This window comes from Marmota marmota, unplaced genomic scaffold (genome assembly GCF_001458135.2).
Source record: "Marmota marmota marmota unplaced genomic scaffold, marMar, whole genome shotgun sequence".
NCBI classification, from domain to species: domain Eukaryota; kingdom Metazoa; phylum Chordata; class Mammalia; order Rodentia; family Sciuridae; genus Marmota; species Marmota marmota.
Genome location: NW_026000108.1, coordinates 42,435,275 through 42,447,428, shown reverse-complemented (window position 1 = coordinate 42,447,428; position 12,154 = coordinate 42,435,275). Strand labels below are relative to the sequence as shown.

At 35.1% G+C, this 12,154-nt stretch overlaps 1 protein-coding gene and 1 pseudogene across 1 annotated transcript in view; one reads left to right on the top strand and one right to left on the bottom strand.

Moving 5' to 3' along the window:
• Positions 1-44: 44 nt before the first annotated feature.
• Srp72 (signal recognition particle 72) overlaps positions 45-12,154 on the bottom strand; it is a 33,685-nt gene continuing 21,575 nt past the window's right edge. Inside the window, exons 13-19 of the mRNA XM_015482134.2 lie at positions 11,402-11,497; positions 10,599-10,702; positions 10,388-10,465; positions 9,203-9,340; positions 6,077-6,114; positions 2,971-3,130; positions 45-2,023 (exon numbers count right to left, since the gene is read on the bottom strand). Of these exons, the coding sequence (XP_015337620.1) occupies positions 1,846-2,023; positions 2,971-3,130; positions 6,077-6,114; positions 9,203-9,340; positions 10,388-10,465; positions 10,599-10,702; positions 11,402-11,497 (792 nt within the window). The 3' untranslated portion in view covers positions 45-1,845. The remainder of the gene's footprint in view (positions 2,024-2,970; positions 3,131-6,076; positions 6,115-9,202; positions 9,341-10,387; positions 10,466-10,598; positions 10,703-11,401; positions 11,498-12,154) is intronic.
• Positions 3,562-4,093, top strand: LOC107139254 (annotated as a pseudogene).

The window sequence follows — 12,154 nt, the reverse complement described above, 5'->3', positions numbered from 1 at the left end:
AGTCCTCCCCAAAATGCCAACACTCAAAACACAATTATCCATAGTCACTGCTAGAATATTTTATTTTAAAATGTGCCATAGTGAATGGATGTATCCACACTGGTTTTTATAAATGTACACATACAACATGTATATACAAAGTTATATATGTCATTGGTTAAAGCCCTGTCCAAAAGAGGAAATAATTGATGGTGTTAACACTTCATTTGACAATAACTTATTTGTTTGAACTGAAATTTCAGTTGCTTAGCAATGACTAATACCAATGGCTGCCAAAAACAATGACTAAATAGAGAACTGTAAATTTCACTGTTGTGCCTTAGGTCAAAATTTTCAAAGATGGATAATTTTCACCAAGATTCTGTTGCTTAGTTAACCTAAAAAATTATTATCTTTAACCATAGAAATTTAATGGAATTCTAAATAACAGATTTACTAACAATCATTCCTATACTGCAGTATATATTCAGAAGGAATAAATATTTGTCACTCTTACCAAGAGACTGTTCTGTTTAGCTCAAAAGTACAACATAATAAATCATTCTTATTTTAAGACCTCATGTTTAGATGCCACTGCAGATTCTGATTATGTTAAACAGAAAGGCAGCACTTCGTTTCTTATTTTAAAGATGGAAAGCCTTTTTAGAAACCCTTTGAAGAAGTTTCAGTAGATATGTTCAGAATCTAACACAGCAGCACGTTATTAACAAGGACAGAGTAATTTGATCACAAGGAAATACTCATAAGTCTTAAATAAATTATACTTGGGCAGCATAAAATGAATATTAAACAAGGGGAGGCACCCCAGTAACTGTCTCACAACTGTTGAATGTGAAGGTGGCTTGTGAACAAGGAAAGACAAGAACAACAGTCACACCACAAACTGATTGTAAAATACTTCATTACTTAGAGAAAGGTAATGAAAGGTCAAAACCCATAAGGAAAGAGAAGCCATTAGAGTATCTATTAATTGGGCCAAACAGTCCTGTTAGATCTTAATACTGCTTGGTATTGATTTCCTGTCTATGTAATGAAGTCAATGTTTTATGTTCTTGATAGGGGCTATCAATCTTTCTGATTAAGAAAGTCCAAACCCATCTGACCTCATAACACTAGGTCAAAGAGTCAACTTCTTACAACATTGATATATTTTGAGATATTGAATGGTGCTAAATCAACATTAACATAATCTGAGAATGAAAATGATAAGGGGCACAAAGGAACCATATACACATATGAAAAATATTCCATATTCCAGTATCACATGACAGAATTTATGGTCAAAATTATTTAAAACATTTACTTTAGTCTTTTTGTGGTCATTTAATTAAGTGAAGAACACTAGTGTTTTGGTAAGGTTCCTTCTTATCACATGATATTTTTAACTCAATACTTAGAATGCTCAGAAGATTCCACTTTCAGCCTCCTAGGGCCATGTAAGACATAATTTAAAGTGGGACCTAAAATAGCAACAAGTGTCTTCAGACTCTAGTAGAAACAGTTTCTGTTTAAATCCTGGGAGACCTTAGATAACATGCCTTATTTGTGAAATGGAAAAAAGATCAAATCAGCACACAAAGATAAAGGGTGCAACAGATATCAAAGTGGTATATGCCTGATCATCTCCAGTCCTCATAATCTGTGCAAACATAGGCAGTTCAAATTACCAAACCTGACTAGGCAGTTTGAGAAAGGTGTTTTCCTATTTGATGCACAAGAAATTATTTTATGAAAATACGTGGATATAAGATGGAGCAGTTCTGTGCTTCTTGCTGTGTTACCTTTATTATGTTCCTTGTATATCACTGAGGCTATTTAAAAACAGCCTGCAACAAGGACATTCTATCACCAGCCACCTTTTCCTCCTTTCTTCTTTTTCTGTTGCTGTTTCTTTTTTGTTGCTGGGGCTCCTGCAGGTTTCTGGTGTCTTGGGGGTATGATGTTACTTGTAGAGGCAGAGACTGTTGCTGCACTGCCAGGTCTTGGAGAGGTGGGTGGGCTGCTCACAGTTTTACTGGCATCCCTGAAATCATCAGACCAGAAATATTTTGGTCATTCATAAATTCAACAAAGAAAAAGGGTATATACAAGTGTTCTACTTTCCATATCTAACAATTTTCCACTTTGTTTAAGGTACATCTCTGATTCCTCACCCTTTTTCTTTTGTTTCTTTCTTTTTTTTTTTTTTTTTAGCAGTACTAGGGATTGAACCTAGGGATGCTCTACCTATCTAATCTATTGGAACAGGTTCTCACTAAACAGTTCAGGCTGGCTTGAACTTGGAATTCTCTGGCTCAGCCTCCCAAGTAGCTGGGATTAACCATACCTGGCTTTCACCATTCTTTGAACAAAATTTTTACTGTTTGTAACTAAAAAACTATATATCATTCATGCCCATTTTTAGAAAACTTAAAAAAGATTAAAAAAAATTATTCTGGGCATGGTGGCACATGCCTGTAATCCCAGTAGCTCGGGAAGCTGAGGCAGTAGGATCGTGAATTCAAAGCCAGCCCAAGCAACAGCAAGGTGCTAAGCAACTCAGTGAGCCCCTGTCTCCAAATAAAATAGAAAATAGAGCTGGGGATGGGGCTCAGTGGTTGAGTGCCCCTGAGTTCAATTGCCAGTACCAAAAAAAAGATAAAAAAATTAAGTGACTTATAATTCTATGTATAAATAACATTTTAATTTATTTATTAATGTTTACATAGTTAAAAGACTCAGTATAGTTTCCTTTTCCTTTTCAAACAAAAAAATATTTAATTTAATAATATAATCAAAGTTTTAGTATTTACAACATATTCAAAGCAGAACTATATTTTCTCTCTTGTATACTGCAAACATTTATCAAGGATATATGATTGTATACTTCTCATACTTAAAATATATTAACAAACTCTCACTAATATCCTTAAATCATTCTCAGAAACAATCTATGTTCTAAGCAAGTTCTATTATGAAGCCATGACTTACAGTTCAGATGAGGCCCCTGCAGTTGCTCCCTGGGTCCCTTTTCCAATCTGATCCTTCTTTTTACCCTTCTTTCTTCCTCGATAGTAAGAACGTTCTCTCATTGGTAGCCATCTTTCTGGATCTGGGGTAACTTTTGGGTCATAATTCTTAGGCAGTTTTCCTGTTTAACAAAAGTAATAAAGAAATGAGGGATATGCCCCTAAAAGTTTCAAGACAGCTTGTTTACACAGTGTATCTATGCCTGGGAATAAATAACACTACAACAGAAATTAGTCTGAGAAAGTTTTATCTGTAATAATCTAACTAGGGAAAAGTCCTCATTTCTAAGCATAATACAAGATTTAGAGGCTAAAGATTTCACAGCTTTATCTGTATAAAATTTTAAAGTTTGACAAAATACATTTTTAAGAAAAATAGCAAAAACCTTATATTCTATAAAACAGAGTATATTGATATCCTTAATATAGAAAGAATCCTTACTAATCAATATGCAAATCACTCAAGAAAAAAAATAGGCAGTTATCATTAGGGTAAGCCAGAGAAAATGAGTCATTAATCATGTAGAAAGATGCTCAACCTTACTAATTAAAAATGGGAAAGGTAGCTTTTTTTGTCTCAGCCGCAGACATCCCATCCAGTCTGAGGAAGACCTGGAAACTTCTGGGACACGTGAACCATGGCCACTGCCATATTGGCAAGCACCGGAAACACCCAGGAGGCCAGGGTAATGCTGATGGCATTCATCACCACAGGATTAACTTTGACAAATATCACCCAGGTTACTTTGGGAAAGTTGGTATGAGGCATTACCACTTAAAGAGGAACCAGAGTTTCTGCCCAACTGTCAACCTTGATAAGTGGACATTGGTCAGTGAACAGACATGAGTAAATGCTGCCAAAAACAAGACGGGAGCTGCTCCCATAATTGATGTAGTCCAATCGGGTTACTACCAAGTTCTGGGGAAGGGAAAGCTCCCAAAGCAGCCTGTCGTCGTGAAGGCCAAATTCTTCAGCAGAAGAGCTGAAGATTAAAGGTGTTGGGGGTGCCTGTGTTCTGGTGACTTAAAGCCACCTAGAGCTCTGGAGGTTCATTAAATGCTAACAAATACTTAAAAAAAAAAAATGGGAAGGGTAACAAAACTTACTAGACTAACATGTTGAAAGCAGTAATACGAGCTGGGGATATAGCTAAGTTGGTAGAGTGCTTGCCTTACATGCACAGGCCCTGGATTCTAATCCCCAACACACACACACACACACACACACACACACAGCAGTAATACCCAGTTTTGGTGAAATGATCACACTCAAACACCACTGGCAGAAGTATATAGTGATATATAACCTTTAAGAACAACTCTTTAATTTGACAATACCCATCATTTAGACTCCTAGAAAATTCCTGAAGAAGTCCACGAGCCACAAATTACACAAGACATTCTCTTTAATGTTAATATAGCAAAATAACTTAATTGTCGATCAGTGAGAAAGATTAAATAAATTATACCTCTAATACAGTAAGCTATACAAATAGGTTAAAAATGAGGCGCATGTGTATTTAATCATTTGGAAAAATCTTCACAATTTGGTCTAGAGGACTGAAACAAATTATCATAATATTATGCTCATACTGATTTTAGAAAACTGGTCATTTAGCATGTAAGTATGTAATTATATGTGTTTCAGTAAACAAGAAAAGTTAGTAATCATCTCTGAGATTATGCATTTGTGGCAGATTATTTTCCATGCTTTATGACACCCTATATTATTAGACATATATTATCACTGGCTTTGTTGTTTTCTTCTGTTTTTAGAATAAGTACACATCACTTTGCAAATTTTTTAAAATGTTTATCTGGAAATCACAAAAACAGAAAAGTAACACTGCATATTATTTCTACCTAATGTTATCAGTTGTTTGCTTTTAAGTAATACTAGTACATAAAAGAACTAATTATTGAATTTTTATCCATTTCCAAGTACTATGACAAAAGTAAAAAAAAAAAAAAAACCAAGTGTGATCAAAAATTTTTGGAAACTGGAAAACAGCCGGAGCACAGTAATAAACTTGGTGAAGATTTGGGAAATCTGAGACCTAAGATGGCAGTGGGCCAAATTAAGAAGTAACTGATTTTTACCCCAAAACTCAAGAACAGGTAAGTAGCTTCACTAGATGGAGCCAAATAGTAATTTCACCCACTCGTGCCAGAGATTGAAGAACCCAGCCCAAGCCAATCAATCCACAACATTCCCCTGGTTAATGGTTCAGGACTGACCACGGACCTGTGCTGGTCCAGTCGGATTAATAAGAAACGTTTGCTGAGTCTCTCTGTCCTGCTGAATGTAAGTGACAAGCATGTAGCCCTGTTTCCAACAAACTCTTGGGACTGTAGTTCAGTTTTGTTGTCAAAATAAAGAGATACAACTACTACTGAGTCAATGAGCCTTGATGTTAACTTTCCTCTAGACTCCCAGTTATATAAACAGTAATTTTTCTTAAGCCAGTTTGGAAGAGCTTTATGGTATCTATAGCTAAAAGATTCTAATGCATAGACTGTGTGCCAGACATCATTCTTAGAGCTTTATATGTAGTATCTAACTTACTCCTTTGAGAGGTATATATTATCATACTGCATTTTAGACTCAAATGTACTAATTTCAAACAGTTTTAAAAATCATTAGGTTTTGCTTCTTATTAAAAAAATAAAAAATAAAAAATTTGGGTATCTATGTTATATCCACAGTCACAGTGAAAAAATACTATGGTAACAATTTGAATTTGGACAATCTAACTTCAGAGTTACACTCTTTTAAATTAATAAAATTTTAGCTCACAAGACAAAAGTCAAGTATTCAAAGACACTAGAGAAGGGGGCATCGTGGTTATGTCTACAGAATTCTATTTAGGAATAAACGCAAGTTTATTTTTTTAAAAATATTTTTTAGTGTTTTTTTTTAGGTGGACACAATCTATTTTTTATTTTTATGTGGAGTTGAGGATCGAACCCAGCGGCCCCGCGCATGCCACATCCCCAGCCCTAAACTCAAATTTTTTATCTTTGTAGAAAGGAATCTAAAATTTGTTTTTCATTCTTAAAAAGCTTACCCTTCTTTTTCTTCTTCTTCTTCTTCAAATCTCCCTGTCTAAAATGAGAAGAAAAATCATTACCATCACTGTGCTAAAATATTTACTGACATTAAGTATGTGCAAAAGAACAAGCTGGGCACTTAATCATAAAGGTTATTTATTTATTTGCAGTGCTGAGAATTGAACCCAGGGCCTTATGCATGCTAGGCAAGCACTCTACCACTGAGTTACACCCCCAGCCCTTATAAAAAGTGATTTAAGATTTGGTACCAGTTCACCAAAGCTAACAAGCTGAAATATTAATTCAGGTTAAATTCAATCACACTTAAGGCATTATAACTTCTGGAAGATAGTTTAGAAAACACAGAAAAATGTTTTCAGAAAACAGACGCCAATTATGTTGAAAAATAATTCCTTTTTCTTTTGTACCAGGGATTAAACTCAGGGGCACTTAACCACTGAGCCACATCCCCAGCCCTTTTTATTTTTTTATTTTTGAGACAGGGTCTCACGAAGTTGCTTAGAGCCGCTAAATTGCTTAAGGCCTCACTAAGTTGGTGAGGACGATTTCGAACTTGCAATCCTCCTGCCTCAGCCTCCAAGTCGCTAGGATTACAGGCATATACCACAGCACCTGGCTTCACCTCTCTGTACTATTTTCTAAATAGTATATGAGTAGTATCTGAAGTGTAACTGGTAAAATTTTGAATCAACATGAAAATCTGCAACACCTCTTGGTTAAATAACCCTTCATTTTCCAAGACTTTACAGAATTGATAAACTCTTTGCCAGAAGAACATGTAAAATACCTACAGAGATTATCTCTGGAAGGATATTTTAAACTAGTCACCCTGGTTATAGTCCTAGGAGGGAGAGGCTGAAAAGGGACAGGAGGAAGATTTTTACTTACTCTCAATATTCTTTTATTTATTTATTTATTTTGGTGGTGGTGGAGGTGGGGGGTGGTGTTGGGTTTTTTGCAGTGTTGGGATTGAACCCAGCGCCGGTCGCATGCCAGGAAAGGTCACATACCAGGAAAGTTTCCTACCACTGAACTACACCCCAGCCCTATCTTTCAAATTTTGAACCATGTGAATCTGTTAACTTTAAAAAGTAAGTAAAACCTCTGTTAAGCACACTTCAAAATAATTGTTAAGCATTCTGAAAGCTACAATGAAAACAGATGAAAAAAAAAAATCTCTGTATATATTCACATGTGATATAACTCTGTGAGAACTATGAAACAGTAAACTAAAAAGATGAGACAGCAATAATTCCTGCCAACTCATTCTACAAGTCATTCAATTATGGAAGTCCTTTCAGGATATCCTAAAGAATAATAAATGCAATGTGTATGTAGTGCCATACTTTAATATTTCATCTCTCCCTCTGACTTTGAAATAGTATTCTAAATTCTGCACAGGCACACATACAGTTTCCCCAAGATTCTTTGCAATTTCTTATGTCTCTGCCCTTCTTATCTGCACAAATGCTACCTCATGAAGCTGCTCCTAACTTGCCACCATCCCCAGGAAGAGCTACTCCCTGTGGCATGCTCCGCTCTATCCCACACCATCACAGTACACACAACCTTTCCTGCAATTGTTGTTTATACATTTCATTTGGCTTTATTTTTTGTTCAACACTTAGCATATACATTCACATAGTGTAGCTCCAAAAGAGACTACACTTTTGCACTGAAAAGTTGAGCATAAGCCTAATGAAAATACTATGTTTAATTTTAAAACTTAAAAGTTTACATCCTGATTATTTAAGAGAAAATAAAGAACACTAAAGTTTTAGATAAAAATTGTATATTCTTAATAGTTACCCAACCCTGTTTTAGTAGAGAAAAAAATATTGAAAATATTTTAAAATGTTATTTGAAAATCCATTTAAGACCTAGGGTCAATTTATTTTATTTTGGGATTTCTGGTAAATCTTAAAATTAGAATTAAATGGAATTTGGAACAATGTAACATCTTTGAGGCTTTAATTCCTTTAAGTCTTAAAAAATTATTATAAGGATGATAATGCTTTTTTTATATAAGTTAATCATAGAAAAAAAAATCAATCATATATTCTTGCTTTTTCTTTTTCTTTGTGCAGTGCTAGGGATCAAACCCATGTCTCATGCATGCTAGGCAACTGCTCTACCACTGAGGTTTATCACCAGTCCTGAATTAAAAAAAAAAAAAAGAGAAAACAAAATTCAAAAGGCATTTTAAAAGAGGAAATAATAAAAAAATATGAAAGTCACAAAACTGGAGAAGTGTTTGATATCTTTCATGCTCTATTCATTCTGAATCAAAACTAGAATCATACATTTTACTATAGGTTTCTACTACCTACATTAAGATAGTAATACAGGAGAATCAGACTGTAAATTCCTTTAAATGAAGCTGGCCAACCTTTCCTCCAAATCAGCAAAATAAACCATCTGAATTTTGGTTCAATAATGCTAAATGATCTAAATGCACATCAATAACTTACAGGTAAATAAAGTAGGAGGCATCAAGCCAATGGAATATTTTAAATAAAAAGAATAAAATATGCCTACATTTAGTACATCAAAAGGTCTCTAAGGCTTTTTAAATTAAATGTAAGAAAATTTCCAAACAAAATAATTCTTCTGGGAAAAAAAAAACAAAAAAAGTAAACAATTTAAGGAAAATATTAACCACCTATATGTATAAACAGGAAGAAAAATATTTGGAAAGATACATTAAACTAATATCAGAGGGGCTGGGATTGTGTCTCAGCAGTAGAGCGCTCGCCTAGCTCGGGCGGGACCCGGGTTCGATTCTCAGCACCACATAAAAAATAAAAGGCATTGTGTTGTGTCCATCTACACCTAAAAAATAAATATTAAAAAAAAAAAAAAACAACTAATATCAGAGATTAGTTCTGAGAAGGAGGAACAGGGGTGGAAATAAGAAATAAGAGCTGGGCACAGGGAAAGATAAGGAAAAGAAACAAATTTAAGCTTTATTTACATGGAATTTTTGAGATGTAGTTTTGTTTGTTTTGGTTTTTCTTCTTTCTTTTTTTTTCCTTCTATTCTTGATATGTAGCTTTAAATTGTAGAATTTAAAGTCAACATTAGAATATTTTTATAAATGTTTTTAATTAGAAAAACATTACCCTTGTTCCTTCGGTTGACTATCTCCAGTAACTTTTCCACCCTTCTTCCGAATGTACGTAGCACCAGGAGAATTTTCAAGAGCCTCGACATCTACTTTTAGAGACATACTATCTGATGAGGGCAAGTGTTTGCTAAGACTGGGATAGAATAGGAGTTTAGGAACATAAAACACACAGGCACGCGCCTTTCAATATATTTGTGCCACTATAAAAATATTGTCTTTTTCTGATACCTGTCATCAGAAGCAAAAAATGTTCTAAAATCTACGGAATAATAAATCTGCAAGTTATGCCAATTATAAATATCTGTTCTGAAAGGAGAACTTGAAGAATGAAAATCTAATCATCTATAACTTTAGGGATATAGTTCAAGGTAGTTTCAAGACAACTATCAATAAAGACAGTAGAGGGGTGGGGATATAGCTCAGTTGGTAGAGTGCTTGCCTTGCATACACAAGGCCCTGGGTTCGATCCCCAGCACAAAAAATAAAAAAATAAAGACAGTAGAATGAACTGGATATAACTTTCCTATGTTCATACATGAATACATGACCAGTGTAACTCCACATCATGTACGATCACAAGAATGGGAAGTTATATTCCATATATGCATGTCAAAATACATTCTATTGTCCTGTATAACTAAAAAGAACAAATATAAAAAGATTATTTTTCACCCTGGGGGGAAAAAAAAGTTGCAACCATCAAGCTTATAAAACAGGTTTTTTAACTGCAAATGCTTTGACTTAGCATCCACCACCCCACCTCAGTTTCAGGAACACACACTGATTAGTGTAGCACATATGATCTAAGCTCTATCAGGACTCAAAATCCTCTTATCAATAATAAATGTTTCTAATAGTTCATAATTCATGCTCAACTATGCACATAAAACATGCTGTTGTCTTTTCATTCATTCATTATTATGTGCAGCTGGACTTGAACCTGGAGAAATATAGGGTTGCACCTTGTGGACTTCATTTTTGCTTTTGGAGCTAATAATCCCAAAGTGGATCCATCACTGTATTTTCCAATCACACTGATCAATAATTCTAATTTTTCCTTTTATCACTTTGGAAGGGAGTTATGAATTCTAGTTGAAATTTACAACATAAAAATACCTGGTCAAAACTCAGCCTCTAGTGCTTTATGGGGAGCTGTCTGAAACAATAGTCAAAAGGATACACTTTAGCTTTCTCTGGATCCACAAGTGAGTAAGCAGAAATAAGTTGCGCTAGGGTGTGAATATCTTTTGGATTTTGTCTGAAAGAAGAAAGAAGATAGTCACTGAACAGTTTGTAAAATAAGAAAGTAACACAAATGTGGAAAATAACTCCCTCATATCAATAACAGAAACAAAATGTGGATTTCTACATCTCCAAATTTTAGAGCTTACTTCCATAGCTGTTCTAGGTCACTAATTGCCTCCTTCTTCCGCCCATATTTGAGTTTGAAGTTTGCAGCTTCTCTTATCAATGACAAATGAGCAGGAGATTTGGGCTACAGGTCCAATTAAAAATAAATAATAAAAAAAAGTTAAGCCAAATATCTAGTAAATCAATGAAGTTGCATTAATTAAACTTTTAAAATGGACCTATCCATTAAATTCCTCATCCTAAGTTTTACTGAATGCCTAAAACAACAATCTCTCTCTCTCTCTCTCTCTCTCACACACACACACACACACACACACACACACACACAGATAGGTAAAGACATTAGTATAAGTAATCACCAATTTATGAAGTTACAAAACCCAGTTCTACTTAGGTTATCTGTGACTAAAAACATTCTCCTAAAACCAAATCCTAAATATATACCACCACAGTTGTCAACCATAAACATAATATTTCCCAGAACAATTATGTCTCTCCACTACCAATAGTATTAATAATATAAATGGCATTAGTGTGTACATATGATGGGAAGTTGGATATTGCCCATGCAGAGACCCACAATGGAAAAACTCAAGATGTTCCTATTAGATGGAGACATGATAAACAATTATTCCATATACTATTGCTCCAATAATTACTACCATCCATGGGCTCTCTAGCTACTTAAGATGAGCTCTATTACATGCAACCATGTTCTACTATCATTCTTATTTCATGTACACATACACAAGAAGGAGCTTCAAAAAACACAAATGATTGTTTATCTAAAACATGTCTTTATAACACTTTACTCCTTATTTACCTGATGGTTTTGATACCACTGGATGGCTTGTGTGAAGACCTCAATGGCACTATCAATATCTTCCTCATGGCTGTACATGGTCACTAATGCAGACACCTATACAGTCAAAGGTATAAATTAATGAATTAAAGCAGTGTCAGCTAACAAATGGTTTGGTAAGATCAGAAGCTGAGAAGTGCTTAGACACATTTACAAAGCAAAACACCACTAGACATTCAAGTGTATGATCAGCCAGGTATACATTAGTGTAGCTGAACTCCTGTTGATGAGCTCATGGGGCCTGAGCTGCATAAAGCCAGTGAAAAGCTTGTCCAGTATGCTTGAAGGACAGCAAGGAGGCCCACATGGCTAGAGTAGAAGGGGAGGGAAAACAGGAGAAGCAGTAGGAAATAAAGACAGATGAGGACAGAAACAGAGACAAAAAGTTGTATCTTTAATAAATATCAGGTGGGCTGTAGTTATAGCTCAGTGGTAGAGCGCTTGCTAAGCATGTATGAGGCACTGGGGTCAATCCTCAGCACCATATAAGAATAAATAAGTAAAATATAAGTTAAAACAAAAAAAAGAGCCAGCCAGGTGTAGTGGCGCATGCCTGTAATCCCAGCTGCTTGGGAGGCTGAGGCAGAGGATTGCAAGTTCAAAGCTAGCCTCAGCAATGGCAAGGTGCTAAGCAACTCAGTGAGACACTGTCTCTAAATTACAAAATAGGGCTGGGGATGTGGCTCAGTGGTTGAGCACCCCTGAGTTCAATCC